The 13300-nt window shown below is 40.7% G+C and overlaps 1 protein-coding gene across 1 annotated transcript; it reads right to left on the bottom strand.

Moving 5' to 3' along the window:
• Nucleotides 1–1455: 1455 nt before the first annotated feature.
• On the bottom strand, nt 1456–8438 carry LOC118599737 (fibrillin-3-like). The gene is made up of 5 exons (XM_036215608.1): nt 8387–8438; nt 5701–7779; nt 3670–3792; nt 1548–3542; nt 1456–1463 (listed from the first exon to the last, which is right to left on the bottom strand). Exons 1-5 carry the CDS (start codon nt 8403–8405, stop codon nt 1456–1458), a joined length of 4224 nt encoding a protein of 1407 aa, XP_036071501.1. The 5' UTR covers nt 8406–8438.
• Between the last annotated feature and the right edge of the window lie 4862 nt (nt 8439–13300).

The raw sequence follows: 13300 nt of genomic DNA on the forward strand, positions 1-13300 counted from the left end.
CAACACACAATCTCATAAATGTTTCTTAAATAAAGTTAAATTAGAAGTTGAGTTAAAATGGTCTGAGCAGGAGACCACAAAAGACAAGTTTATTTAAAAATCATCACCCAAAATTCAATGAAATCTGAATTTATTTGATCTTACGACTCGCAAATTGTATATTTGTATAAACTCCTTTCGTGTTTAAGGTTAAACTTTTAATATATATATTTTTTAGCTGTTTATTGTATATAGTTTTCGTAGGTAAGAAAGAAAAGACAAAAAAAGACACCATGAAGAATGACAAAGAAGAGAAGAAGTAAAATAAAATGAGTGAATGATCCCTTTAGTGATGCCTGCAAAAAGTCTTAATCGTCTCTACAAGCAAAAGACGGAGGTCTTGCATTAATTAGAACTGATAATGAACTTGATATATTTTGAGATTTCTGATGGAAGAGGATCAACTTCAGACCACAGTGTCCAGAGAAAATCTTTCTGTTTTTGCTAATCTGAACTAGTGTGGATAACATGGTGGTAATGCATGTGTCAAATGAACAATTTAGCATTTCTGATAATGTTTTGCTTATCAGAGGAGCTGCACGGTGGTGCAGTGATTCAAAACCCGGCAGGGACCTTTCTGTGCTTGTTCCCCCCATGCATGTGTGGGTTTCCTTCCACCATCCAGAAACATGCTTCGTAGGTTAATTGGCGTCTCTAAATTGCTTCTAGGGGTGAATATGTCTTTGTATCCCTGCAACAGACTAGTGACCTGCTTAAAGGGATTCAGCAGGTTCTAAGGATGGATGGATTTATCGCAATGTTATCCTTTTACAGTAAGACAAGCAAAAAATTGGGGGTCATCTTCAACCAATCTTGACTCAGACTTGGGTTAAAGTGGTTTGTATTGAACCCTCGTTTACAGAGGTAATCATGAGTAATTTAGAGTAGTTTATTTACTACATATTTTAGAATTTTACTTGTATTCCAACATTTGTCATTTGACATTTTTACTCTTATTCAAGTCAATGTTTATGATTACTTTTAACGCCCCTTTTCTAAAACAAAAGCTAATCTTACTTGAGAACATTTTTGGAGATTCTGCCAGCCTCTGATAGCCTGTAATATTATAGTCCACTAGAGTCTCAGTCTGTGGTCTCAGTTTTATCAGATTTTCCACCATATCAAAGTGTGTTTGTTCCTCTTTGTTATCTAGACTTGGTTATTCCTGTTCAAGTTAATAGAGTTGCTGGAGCCGAGCCAGTTACTATTGGATCAAGGCAGAGTACACACAGATACAAACACTCACATCTGCAGGACAAATTAGATCCACTAATTAACCTATGAAGCATGTTTTAGACTGTGGGAGTGCCCAGAGAAGACCCACACAGTAAGGACCCAGCCGGGATTCAAATCAGTTCATATTTGCTGTGAGGCAAGAGTGCTGACCACCACACCCCTCTGCCTTAGCATATGTTTTCAATATGCTAAACAGGTAGAAGAAAGACAGACTAAGAGAACAGGGCACGCTCTTCACAGTCTGTTTTGTGAATAATAAATGTACAACCAACCATCCTGAGACAAGTCTCTGCACTCCATGCTGTTTTGGGGACAGGAACACGAATAGGACCCTGGTAAGTTTGTACAGACTGATGTTCCAGGACATGGTGAGAATGAAGTACATTCATCCAAATCCACACATCCATCTTTTCCACGACCATTTTCTTTGGTGGGAATCCAGCCATGATTACATGAGCATTTGAAGTCTCCTACAATGTTGAGGCAGGTTGCAGCAGAGTGGCACTGTCCGTTTGGTTGCTGGCATTCGTCCATGTCTGTACACAGTGGCCCGGCACTTATGAACCCCGGCTTGCATACACACACAAATGACCCTGGGGTGTTTTGGCATACAGCAGATGAATGGCATGGATTGGTCAGAGCAACACATTCGTCCACATCTTCGCAGAAGGAACCGTTTCCAGCAAACCCCAGGTGACAGTGACATGAAAAGGAACCAGGGGTGTTCCAGCAGTATGCCATTGGGCTGCAAGGTGAATCCCCACATTCATTAATGTCCACACATGTCTTGTTTTCCTCGTGAAACCCCAAATGACAAGAGCACTTGTACTCTCCTGGCAAGTTTGTGCAGACTTGATCATTGCGGCAAGTGGTGTCATTCTGACATTCGTCTATATCCTCACAACCAGAGCTAATAAGTTCATAACCAGGATTGCACACACACAGGAAAGACCCCTCTGTATTGTGACATGATGAGTGCTTCGGGCATGGACTACCATCTGGAACCTGACACTCATTCTCGTCTTGACACTTACTACCGTTCAGTCGGAAGCCTTCAACGCAGGGGCAGTAGAAGGAGCCTATAGTGTTGACACATGCTGAATTGGGTTGACACACTGAAGAGTTAGAAAAATCCAGGCATTCATCTATGTCTACACACTCTGTCCCATTACCCCTAAACCCTTCAAAACATTTGCAATAATATGAGCCTGCGACATTCAAACACGTCCCATTGTTGCAAAGCTCTTCCTGGTGTTTGTCCACACATTCATCAATGTCCAAACACAAGTCACCAGTGCTTTTGAATCCTATATCACAAAGACACTGGTAGCTCCCATTGGTGTTTACACATGTGCTTTGCTCAGGGCAGGTGGAGTTATAAGTACATTCATTGATATCACTACATTCAGTGCCATTGCCTTGGTAACCTTCCCAACACTCACAAAAAGAATATCCAATTTTGTTGATGCAGTTGGAAAAATTAGGACATTGGATTAGGCCCAGAAAGCACTCATCAATGTCCAAACACAGTGAGCCATTGTTTGAGAAGCCTTGGTCACACGAACAGTTGTAGCTCCCCTCTAGGTTCAAACAGGTACTGTTGTTAGGGCAGAGGAAACTCCTCTCAACACATTCATCGATGTCTTCACAGTGCGTCCCATTGTTTCGAAAACCTTCCCAGCAGGAGCAGATGTAAGAGCCATTTGTGTTGAAGCAGTGAGAGAAAGAAGGACAGACCCGACCCTTTGATTGGTCACATTCATTTACGTCCCGGCAGACCGTGCCATTTCCTTCATAGCCTTTTGAACAATGACAGTAGTAGGAACCCAGAAAAACCAAACATTCAGCAAGTGGGTGACAGCTGGTACTTGAATTCAGGCAGGTGTCTTCATCCATACATGTGCCCTTGTCATATACTCTTCCCGTGACACAAGAACAGTTGTAGGAACCAGGAAAGTTGTTGCAGGTCATATTCCTGTCACAAGCCGTGGACTGCTGGCATTCATCGACATCCTCACAAGCAAAGCCATCACCCTGGTATCCGTCTTTGCACTGGCAGAAATAGGATCCATTAGTGTTGACGCACAGAGCTTTAGAGCTGCAGTTGCTAAGCAGGGTAGAGTTCTGATCACATTCGTTCACATCCTGGCAGTCATAGCCATTGCCTTCCATGCCATGAGGGCAGGCACAGGAGAAAGATCCAGGCATGTTACTGCAGATGGCAACTGGATGGCAGCCTCCATTTTGGACTTGGCACTCATCAAAGTCTATAATTTATCCAAAATGGGAAAATGTCAGGGTACAGCTCCAAAAGGTGCTAAAAAGGCTCACAAGAGAATCAATTTACCATGACCAAGAACACAGGAAATGGTTAAACTGGGATCTAGTTCTCACCTGTGCAGTTTTTTCCATCCCCCGTGAAACCACTTAGGCAGAGGCAGGAGTAACTTCCCCGAGTATTTACACACCGGGCAAACTTGCTGCACTGTTGCTGTCCAGTGTCACACTCATTCACATCTGAAAAGACAAAACACACAAGTGTTGTAAGGAGACAATCAGTCACTATCAGAACAGATCTATCATCCTAACTAAAGCTTTTTTGATAAATGACAGAGCCACCTATTATAGATGAACTTGACTTCAGAAGTCCTTTGATATTAATATATTATTTGGTACCTTGGTAAATAATGCAAACACATCATAATAGTAAGATCTGTGACAGTAGATGCATCAAAAAGAATTTTCACGTTTTTTCACTATTTTTTTCATACTTGGAAGTAAAACAACGCGATCTCTGAGGCACCGCCTCTCGCTCCTTTGTGGGTGCCGCCCATTTAATGACGTCAACTAAATGAACATTTCAGGATTTATTGAAATGATGACATATACTGTATATATACATATATAGCTGATCACCGCCATCTTGAGCTTCTGGCTTTGCGGAGAAAGAGTTTGTGTCATCCTCTGGGCAGAGCAGACTCTTCCTAAAAGGGGCTGTCTCACTTTGTGACATCAGCATGTGAGGACCCGCTCGTTTGGGTGGGGGTGGGGGGGCTGCGGTAGAGGATTACTTAAAAATTACTTAAAAATGCGTTAAAAGTATAAAAATACTGCTTTGGGGTTGTTTATAGTGAGGAATGAATAAAATAATACACTTAAAGCAAAAAAAAAAAACTTTTTTTTCAAGGTATGGCCCCTTTAAGGAGGCCTGAGATGTGTTTTAAAGTTCCCCTGAGGCTCATGTGACTACCTTAACCTCTGAGGACCTGTCGTTCACTTATGTGGACGTCATAATTTGAGTAATATCGCCACAGTAGTTTAACTTGACTATTGCTTAACTGAGGTCTCGTGACACATGTTTAGCTCAAATATTAGCTCAGGTTCTAAGAGGTTAAAGGACACAATGAAAATGGAATGTACAATTGTGTGTGTGGTAAGTACCGTATTTTCCGGACTATAAGTCGCGGTTTTTTTCATAGATTGAATGTCCCTGCGACTTATACTCCAGTGCGACTTATATACGAATTTTTAATGAGATGAGATATGGACCGTAAGTCTAGAGTGCCCTCTTATGGTGATCTATGCAATTACTTTATTTACTTTAGTTATTCAGACGTGACACAGAGGACGAAGAATTTAAGGGATTTAGTGATATGGAGTGAGATTGCGTGCAATTAATTACAGTAAAGATACAAAGTTGATGAGTTCTTGAGGCTATAGTTAAATAAAACTGTTATGTTATATAAATGCTACACCTTTTCATTTTTTTCATGATGCTAATATGTGAATATGTGTTGACACATATTCAGCCTGTTTTCTATTCACTTATGAATGTTATAACTTACCTTCCAAGATGATGTAATATCGTTTTTTTCAACCAGTTTGTAAAATAAATTACTTGAAAAAAATGCGACTTATACTCCAGTGCGACTTATGTATGGTTTTTTCTTCGTCATTATGCATTTTTTGGCCCCTGCGACTTATACTCCGGTGCGATTTATAGTCCGAAAAATACCGAAAAATATCATGAAATATTTGTAAGGATTATGTAAGTTACGTGCACTTATGACATAAGGGTGATGCTGTAGTCCGATGCCCTTTCGCTGCACTCTGGTCATTATGCACTAGCTCCTTACTGCGAGGGATGTGCAAAGGCCGTGCACGGAACTTGCATCTCTGACTTAACCTGACATGTTGTATTAGAGTTGCTAAGACTTGTGGTTCGCAGCACGCCCATGAAGAAAAATGTGAATTAACATTTTCACACAACGGGCTTACCCAGTGATCTATGAGCTTCATATTTTTTGTGGGCTAACTGTATGCCTCATAAAGTTCTGCCATTTTTTTCACCTTCAAACAGCCGATATCCACCTGTAAGGGGAGTTGTGAGTTAAGTCTTATCTAAGAGAAAAAAAACGACTTTACCAATGCAGTGTGGTCCATTGAGAGTGTATCCTGTCTTGCAGTCACAGGAAAATGATCCTGGGAGGTTTGTGCACTTGGTGTCATTTTGAGGACAAATATTTTCCTTCTGGCATTCATCTATGTCAGAGCAAGTCAATCCATTACCCTCGTAGCCCAAGTCACAGACACACTGAAATCCAGCAGGTGAACCATGGCACAAGCCCTTGCTATGACAAGCAGGATTGCACAGTTGAGGTGGAGGCTGACAGCTATCATTTAGGGCTATGGTTCCATTTAGACATGAGCAAACATTTGAACCAGGTGAGTTTATGCATTTTGAAAAAGCAGGGCAGGTGGTGTTGGAGAGGGAACATTCGTCCACATCCTGGCAGGTGAAGCCATCACCGTTAAATCCCAAGTGACAAGAGCAGAGGAAGCCTCCAATTACGTTGGTGCATGTGGCTCTTGTGTCGCATATGTTGCTTATTTTACATTCATCTATGTCCATGCAGTAGGTGCCGTTTCCTGTGAACTCTCGCTTGCATGAGCAAGAATATGATCCGATGGTGTTGAGGCATGTGGCGTTGGTGTGGCAGGGTTTGTTTTTGCATTCATCCATATCAACACAAGCCATGTTGCTAGCAGGGCGGTAGTACCCCACCTGACAAGGGCAATTGTAAGAACCATCTGTGTTTTTGCATTCCTCATTCACACCGCATGGATTGTTAGGGGCCTCACACTCATTTATGTCTTGACAAAGGGTCTTGTTAATCAAAAGGAACCCTGAAGAGCACTGACAGGTGAATGAGCCCTGATTGTTGAGACATATTGCTTTGTTTCTGCACCCTCCATTGTTTACTAAACACTCGTTTATGTCATTGCACTGAGAAATCCCGTTTCCAGAATAACCCACTTTACAAGGACAGCTGTAGGAACCAGGTAGATTCATGCAAATGGAATTGGAGTGGCACTGTGACGGTATTGAGCATTCATCTATATCCTCACAGGCAAATCCATCTCCTATGTAGCCTTTTAAGCACTGGCAAGTAAAGGAACCTGGAGAATTTGTGCAAGTTGCATTGGGGCTACATTTTTTTTCGTCACACTCGTTAATATCAATACATTTGGTGCCATTGAAGGTGTAGCCACTGCCACAGTCACAATAATAGGACCCATTAGTGTTGACACAGGTAGTGGTAGATGGGCAGGTGTTTGGTCGAGCACACTCATTAATGTCGTCGCACTTCCGTCCATCTCCAACAAAACCGTCTGGACAAGAGCACTCATAGCTGCCCATTCGGTTGATGCAAATAGCTTGTGGGTCACATTCATTGCGTTCATTGCATTCGTTGATGTCTACACATGCCAGGCCATTACCCACAAATCCACTATTGCACGTGCACTTATACGAGCCAAGGCTGTTTTCACATTTGGCAAATTGGCTGCAAATTCTGTTTGCACACTCATCGACATCAACGCAGCCCTGTCCGCTACTTTCATAGCCAGTCTTGCATGAGCAGCGGTAGGTGCCTGGCAAGTTAACGCAGCCTGTTGTTCCCGGCAGGGAAGAGCACACACGAGGATTTTCTGAGCATTCATCAACGTCCAGACAGAGGTAGTTTCCATTGCCCTTGAAGCCAGCATTACAGGTGCAGACATAAGACCCTGGATTGTTGGTACAAGTGGCGTTCCAGTGGCAAATTCTTTGGTTTGAACATTCATCATTATCTGTGCACTGGAAGCCATTCCCTTGAAATCCAGTTTTGCACTGGCAACTTCGTCCGCCCTCAAAATTAGTACAGGCAGCATTAGGGTGACAACCCCCGTTGTCCTTCAGGCATTCGTTAATATCCTGGCACTCCAATCCGTCCCCTGTGTATCCTTGAAGGCAAATGCAGTTGAAACTGCCTGGGGTGTTGATGCAGGTGGCCTTTAAGCCGCATTTGTCGAGTTGACTCATACATTCGTCCATATCGATGCACTGCTGACCGTCCCCCTGGAAACCCGTCTTGCACACGCAGGTGAAGCTGCTTTGGATCTTTATGCAATCAGCCTGGGAGTGACATTTGGTGCCCACTGCCTCACATTCCTTTGGATCAACTGGGAAAAGGACGAGAAAAAAACACAATACTCATTACACAAACATACTACTTACAGTAAGGATTCCTTTCTAAGATTGACAACAGGCAGACATTGAGCTTCTTAATGTTCATGACAGTTTTTGGAGAAACCTGTTTTTACCACACAAAAACCCAGGTAGGTTTCTGCCAATGCCGTCAACTTCCTTTAAGAAGACATTTGCATTCCATAAAAGCCTGTCTCTTGGTTAACACCCAAAACTCCAAAGTGAATACTCAGGAAGTTTTAACATTCACACCTCTGTGCTCCTTCTTCAGTACTATTGCTTCATACATCCATTCCTCTCCATTGTTGCAGCAGAACGTATGCTGCAGCCGCTTTGTTCCTCCAATCAGTAACTGTGCAAATGTCTATAAAAATGATCCAATTTGGTCTAAAGAACTGTAGCCCTGTGTTTGAGCAAACCTTTACATTCTTTGGAGGCTCTGAGGTCAGAAAGGCCTATCTGATGTGTGACATGAGGTCCCCAGTTACTCCTGTCAGCTGGTTTCTCCAGTAGCAGATTCCTTATTGCATAAGTGCTTAAAAACACACCCAGTCTCCACACTGTTTATGAGAAGTGACATACCTGCACCGCCGTTGTCCATCAGCACAGTAACGCTCAACAACCAAAAGAAAAGAAATCTGTGAAGGCAAAGAGAAGCTAAATTAGAGGTTGCTCACTAAAATCTTTTTGAAAAACATCTTTAGCCATAACATTTTATATTGTCTTTTTAACGTAGTCATTTTAATACTTTACATCAAGTAGATTTCTATCTGTATCAGAAGTTTGTGAACTATTAAAGTCCCACTCCAATCATCTTTTGATCTTTTGTAAAAGTGATATTTTAATTGTGATGATGCAGTTTTTGGCCAAAATCTAAATCTGTTGTTTTCTAGGACATAGCAGAGTGGCAGGAGCACATTAGAAATTTGACTCTGGATTGTGGGTGGAACTGTTACTGTTACCGGTGCAACAAAAATACCCACAATATTAGAGCAATCCAGCCGTACAGTTTAGACCCAGATTCCAGCTCAGACGAGGAAAACAAAGACGTTCATGGATCTATTTGTCTGCAAGTGGATGCATCACACTGCGGAGCAGAAAGGTTTTCTATTTTCTATTTTCTACGTCACAAATATGATATTTTCCAAACTGCATTTTCTCTTCTGCTCCTGGTTTATAACACTTTCAGTAAAAAAAAAAAAAAAACACTCAGAAATCTATTTTTAATCTTAATTTTTGTTAAATATGTCCTCCATCATCAGAAGAAATGCCACAAGAACATTCTAAAAACACAATTTTTATTGAAGTGGGTCTTTTAAATCTAATAATGACCTTTAAATAAATGTGCTTTAATTCTCACATAATTTGATTATGTTCATTTTTAACTCTGGATGACAGTTTGTACATTTATAGATTTAAAGACATTATTATAAATAAAGAAAAAAATGTGTCATTCAGAAAAAAAGAGAGAGCCGTTTGAAAGCAGACCCTATGGTATGCTTTGAGATACATTCCAGTCATTTCTAGTTTGTTCTGACTGTTACCACCAAAATGCCAAAAACACCTGCAGTGTGCAGCTATTGTCTGTTTCTCAGAAGACCAGGATGGACACTGAGAGTGTCTGGTTATAAAAATGCCAGATTATCTAGAGTAAATTCAATCAAACTTCCTTCTGGGTTGCAGTCAGAGACTTTAGCCTAAATGTTTTTATGTTCTTTGCATGTAATATTTATTATTTGAAACTCCAGGAAACCTTAACTACACTAAGACTGGGGTCAAGCACACTTGTCTTCTCCTAAGTAAGTGAGTGTCAGAAAAATAATCCCTTAATGTTGAATAAACTCTTTGATAATGTTTATTTGGAGTTTGCTAAAATGCAAAAACCCCAGGAACTGTTTGCCATCAATAATTACATGTTCTGAAAAATAAAACCACAAATTCCAGTTTTTTAAGTTTTCATTTAAATCTATGACCACAAGCTGACCTTTAAAATGAAAAGTTCTGTCACAAAGAATTGGCGAGTAAATGACTGCAAAAGAGAGTGGCCACGGTGTGGAGGTGGAGCGGTCGACCTCTGATTGGAAGTCGCTGGTTCAGACATTATCACTGGAGGTTAAAGGTTGGAGCCAGTGTTTAGCAGCTGAACTGTCATCAGAGTATCAGTGTTTGTGTGCTTGGATGAATGTGACTGTAAAGCACTTTGGGCTTTCTAAAAATGTAGCAAAGCTCTATTTAAGTACATACCGTTTACCATGAAAGCAGCTTGTGGACAGGTGTGCACTCACTATACCCACAAATGGACCTACTGTCCTTTTACTTTCTCTAAAGACACTTTTCAATTACAGGAAACATGCCAGTTAAAGGTTCAGCCCTTCAGTCAAGCTTCAAAAGCAGCTGTAATTAAAAATGAAACTACAAGAAACCTTCGAAACAATTTAGTGTCTAACAAATGCTTTAGTAGTGTTTTCATCATAAGAGGAATCCGTTTCGCAGAGTTTATGGTTTCAGCTGGATTTTCTGTCTGAGTTAAATGAGTTCAGAAGACTGATCCTAATCAATTCCAGTTTGATTTCTGTTTTATTTCTATTCCACCTCTGGGTTTCTCATAAATCCCGTGGACGGACGGGAGTCTTAAACTCAAACACTCCGGGACAGAGATGGAGTGACACCAGCCTCCTTTGTCTGGGAGCAGCTGACCCAAAATGAAGCGGCTGTTTCTCAAAAACGAGAACGATCGAGTTTTTCTCTGGGGGACTGAGCTGAGAGTGAACGCATTCAAAGATTTCACCTGAAAAGAGCTCAAAGTACAGCATGTAAGACAATATGTGGTGTTATGAGTAATCATGTCATGTTATGTGACCTACAGAGTTCAGAAGCCTTTTTATTTTATCTTAGAATCTACATTTAATTATCCAAACAGTATTTAAGAGACTTGATTTTAATATGCCTTAAAAATTCCTAAATTGTAATTTTATTGTTTTTTTCTGTCTTTCTCAAATTTTTACTTTTCAGCATTTATTGTTACTGAAAATGGTTTGCTCTCAACGATTAATGAAAATGAGTGCTTAAAAGATGATGTTATGATTTTACATCTCTAACTTTTAAAGTAAACAATATTTAATATGAAAAAGAGTAAAGTTATGCTGCCAGACTTCCATTAAAAACACAGAAAATCAGCTTTAATTTGACTGATCGCACACGTATTCATCAAAAAAGAAGACACATTTTCAATTAAGTGACTTTTTTAAAATATTTTTTTGCTATAAATGGCAAACAAATAAATCCAAATAAATAAGTTCTAAAAAGAAAAAGAAAGAAATGAGTAAAGCTGACAAAAGGATGAAGAAAATGGCTCTGAAGTAAAAACCAAACGTGGAGTTTAAAGCAGAACTTGAAGCAGTGACGGTTTGTACTTGCCTCATGTTTCCTCGACTCTTCATCCTCTCTGTCTCGGCGAGGAAACGGAACTGTCGCTTCATCTGGATTCCTCTCATCCTGACTAGATGAAGAATTTCTATTTTACCGTCACCCCAACCCACTGATGACAATGAGCAAACAGATCCAGCTCTGCCCTGACACATTAAACCTCTGGGAAGGGGAACACCCATATTCCTCTGGTTTTGTGTCACTGTGGACAATAAATGTTTTCAGACCCCGAGGCCTACGCGCCGTATTTTTGATATACGAGGTTCCAGGATATGGTTCTTTTACCTGTTCATCTGGGAATGATGCGACTAGAAGGAGAGTATTGGTGTCTTGTCCTTGAGGAGCATGCCAATAAGTCGTCGTGTTCATGAATGAATGAATCCCTTTATTGGAAGAAAGGACAAAGCAGCTCCATGAACAAACAAAAAAACAAAAATCCCCCAAAAATACACAATTTCACCAATGAAAAAATGTGTTTTTAACATTGTGGCATTTTTCTTATGATGGAGGACATATATGAAGAAAATTAAGACTAAAACACATTTCTGAGTATTTCTTAATTTGAATCATTGTGAAAATACAGTTGGAAAAAGCTTGTATCTTGTAGCTTCCTGCTCGCTCTATTTTGAGAAATCCACTTGTAGACGACTAGATCCATGAACGTCTTTGTTTTTCCTCGTCTGAGCTGAAATCTGGATCAAAACTGTACGGATGGATAGCTCTGATATTGATGGCCATTTCTGTTGCACCAGTAATTTTAGGTTGGGGTTGTGAAGGGCTGTAAGCAGGAGGGAGTGTAAAGAAAGGGATGATGGGAAGTCAGGGCTGGCTTACTCCACAACCCAGAAGTGAATTTCTAGTGAACTCCTGCTGCTCAGCAGAAACTATGTCCTAGAAAACCACACAAGTTTATTGATTTGGCTGAAAATGGTAAATCCATAATTTAAAAAACCGCTGGGAACACTATTAAAATAGATCAAAAGGTGACTTTATTACAATAATGAATACATTCAACTTAAAACACGACTACCAAACACTCAGATGCACACCAACGATCCCATCTCATTCCAAATATGCTCATTTCCTGAATAAGAAAAAAAGGTTCAAGAGGATACAAGAGGGATGTACCAATTATATGTTAATTGATAAACCCCATCATTAATAAATCCTCAATAAATCCTCATGGGGTATCTGTCAAAAAGAAACAGGCAAAATTCAGCAAAATTAATACTTGCTCACAACTTTGCAGAAAAATAACATGAATACATTCGGTTGTATTTAACAGTGAATATGACTTTCTATGGTCTTGAATACAATATGTTTGTCAGGGTTTGGTGTGTGGACACAATCGCAGGACAGGTATCAGCTCCAAAAAAAGTGTCTTTAATAACATAAGAATCCAAAAACTAAGGAAGAGCACAAAGCTGGAAAAAACGGGATTATTCTCTAAGTCAAAGTCCAAAAAAAAACTATAAGCCACACTACACCTGAAATGGCAGACAAGATTTGGTGCATCAAGTGACAAGACAAACCTGCAAGGAAGTGAGGGGAGAAACTCATATATATACAGGAAGGGGAGTGAAAGAGAACCAAAAGACACAGGTGTAACCCATCAGGGAGGAGTGGCAATCAGCTCAGGGGAAACACATGACAAGGTTCCTGTCAAAAATACATCACAGGGTTACAGGCAAATACAAACATCCAATAAATCCAACAAAGTTAGCAAGTGTATTGGGGCTTATTTATTAAACTAATAGAATAGTACAAGGGCTGCACGGTGGTGCAGTGGTTAGCGCTCTTGCCTCACAGCGAGAAGGCCCCGGTTCGACTCCCGGCTGGGACCTTTCTGTGTGGAGTTTGCATGTTCTCCCCGTGCATGCGTGGGTTTTCACCGGGGACTCCGGCTTCCTCCCACCATCCAAAAACATGCTTCATAGGTTGATTGGTGACTAAATTGCCCCTAGGTGTGAATGTGAGAGTGGATGTGTGTGTGATTGAGGCCCTGCGACAGACTGGAGACCTGTCCAGGGTGAACCCCGCCTTCGTCCATCAGTAGCCGGGATAGGCTCC

Source organism: Oryzias melastigma, linkage group LG15 (assembly GCF_002922805.2).
Source record: "Oryzias melastigma strain HK-1 linkage group LG15, ASM292280v2, whole genome shotgun sequence".
NCBI classification, from domain to species: Eukaryota; Metazoa; Chordata; class Actinopteri; order Beloniformes; family Adrianichthyidae; genus Oryzias; species Oryzias melastigma.

Excerpts from the sequence above, each read along its gene's own strand:
- LOC118599737 (XM_036215608.1), bottom strand. Across the intron at positions 3,793-5,700 it reads CAATGGACCACACTGCATTG|ATGTGAATGAGTGTGACACT; the intron begins GTAAAGTCGTTT and ends TTGTCTTTTCAG. Across the intron at positions 3,543-3,669 it reads GGATGGAAAAAACTGCACAG|ACTTTGATGAGTGCCAAGTC; the intron begins GTGAGAACTAGA and ends GATAAATTATAG.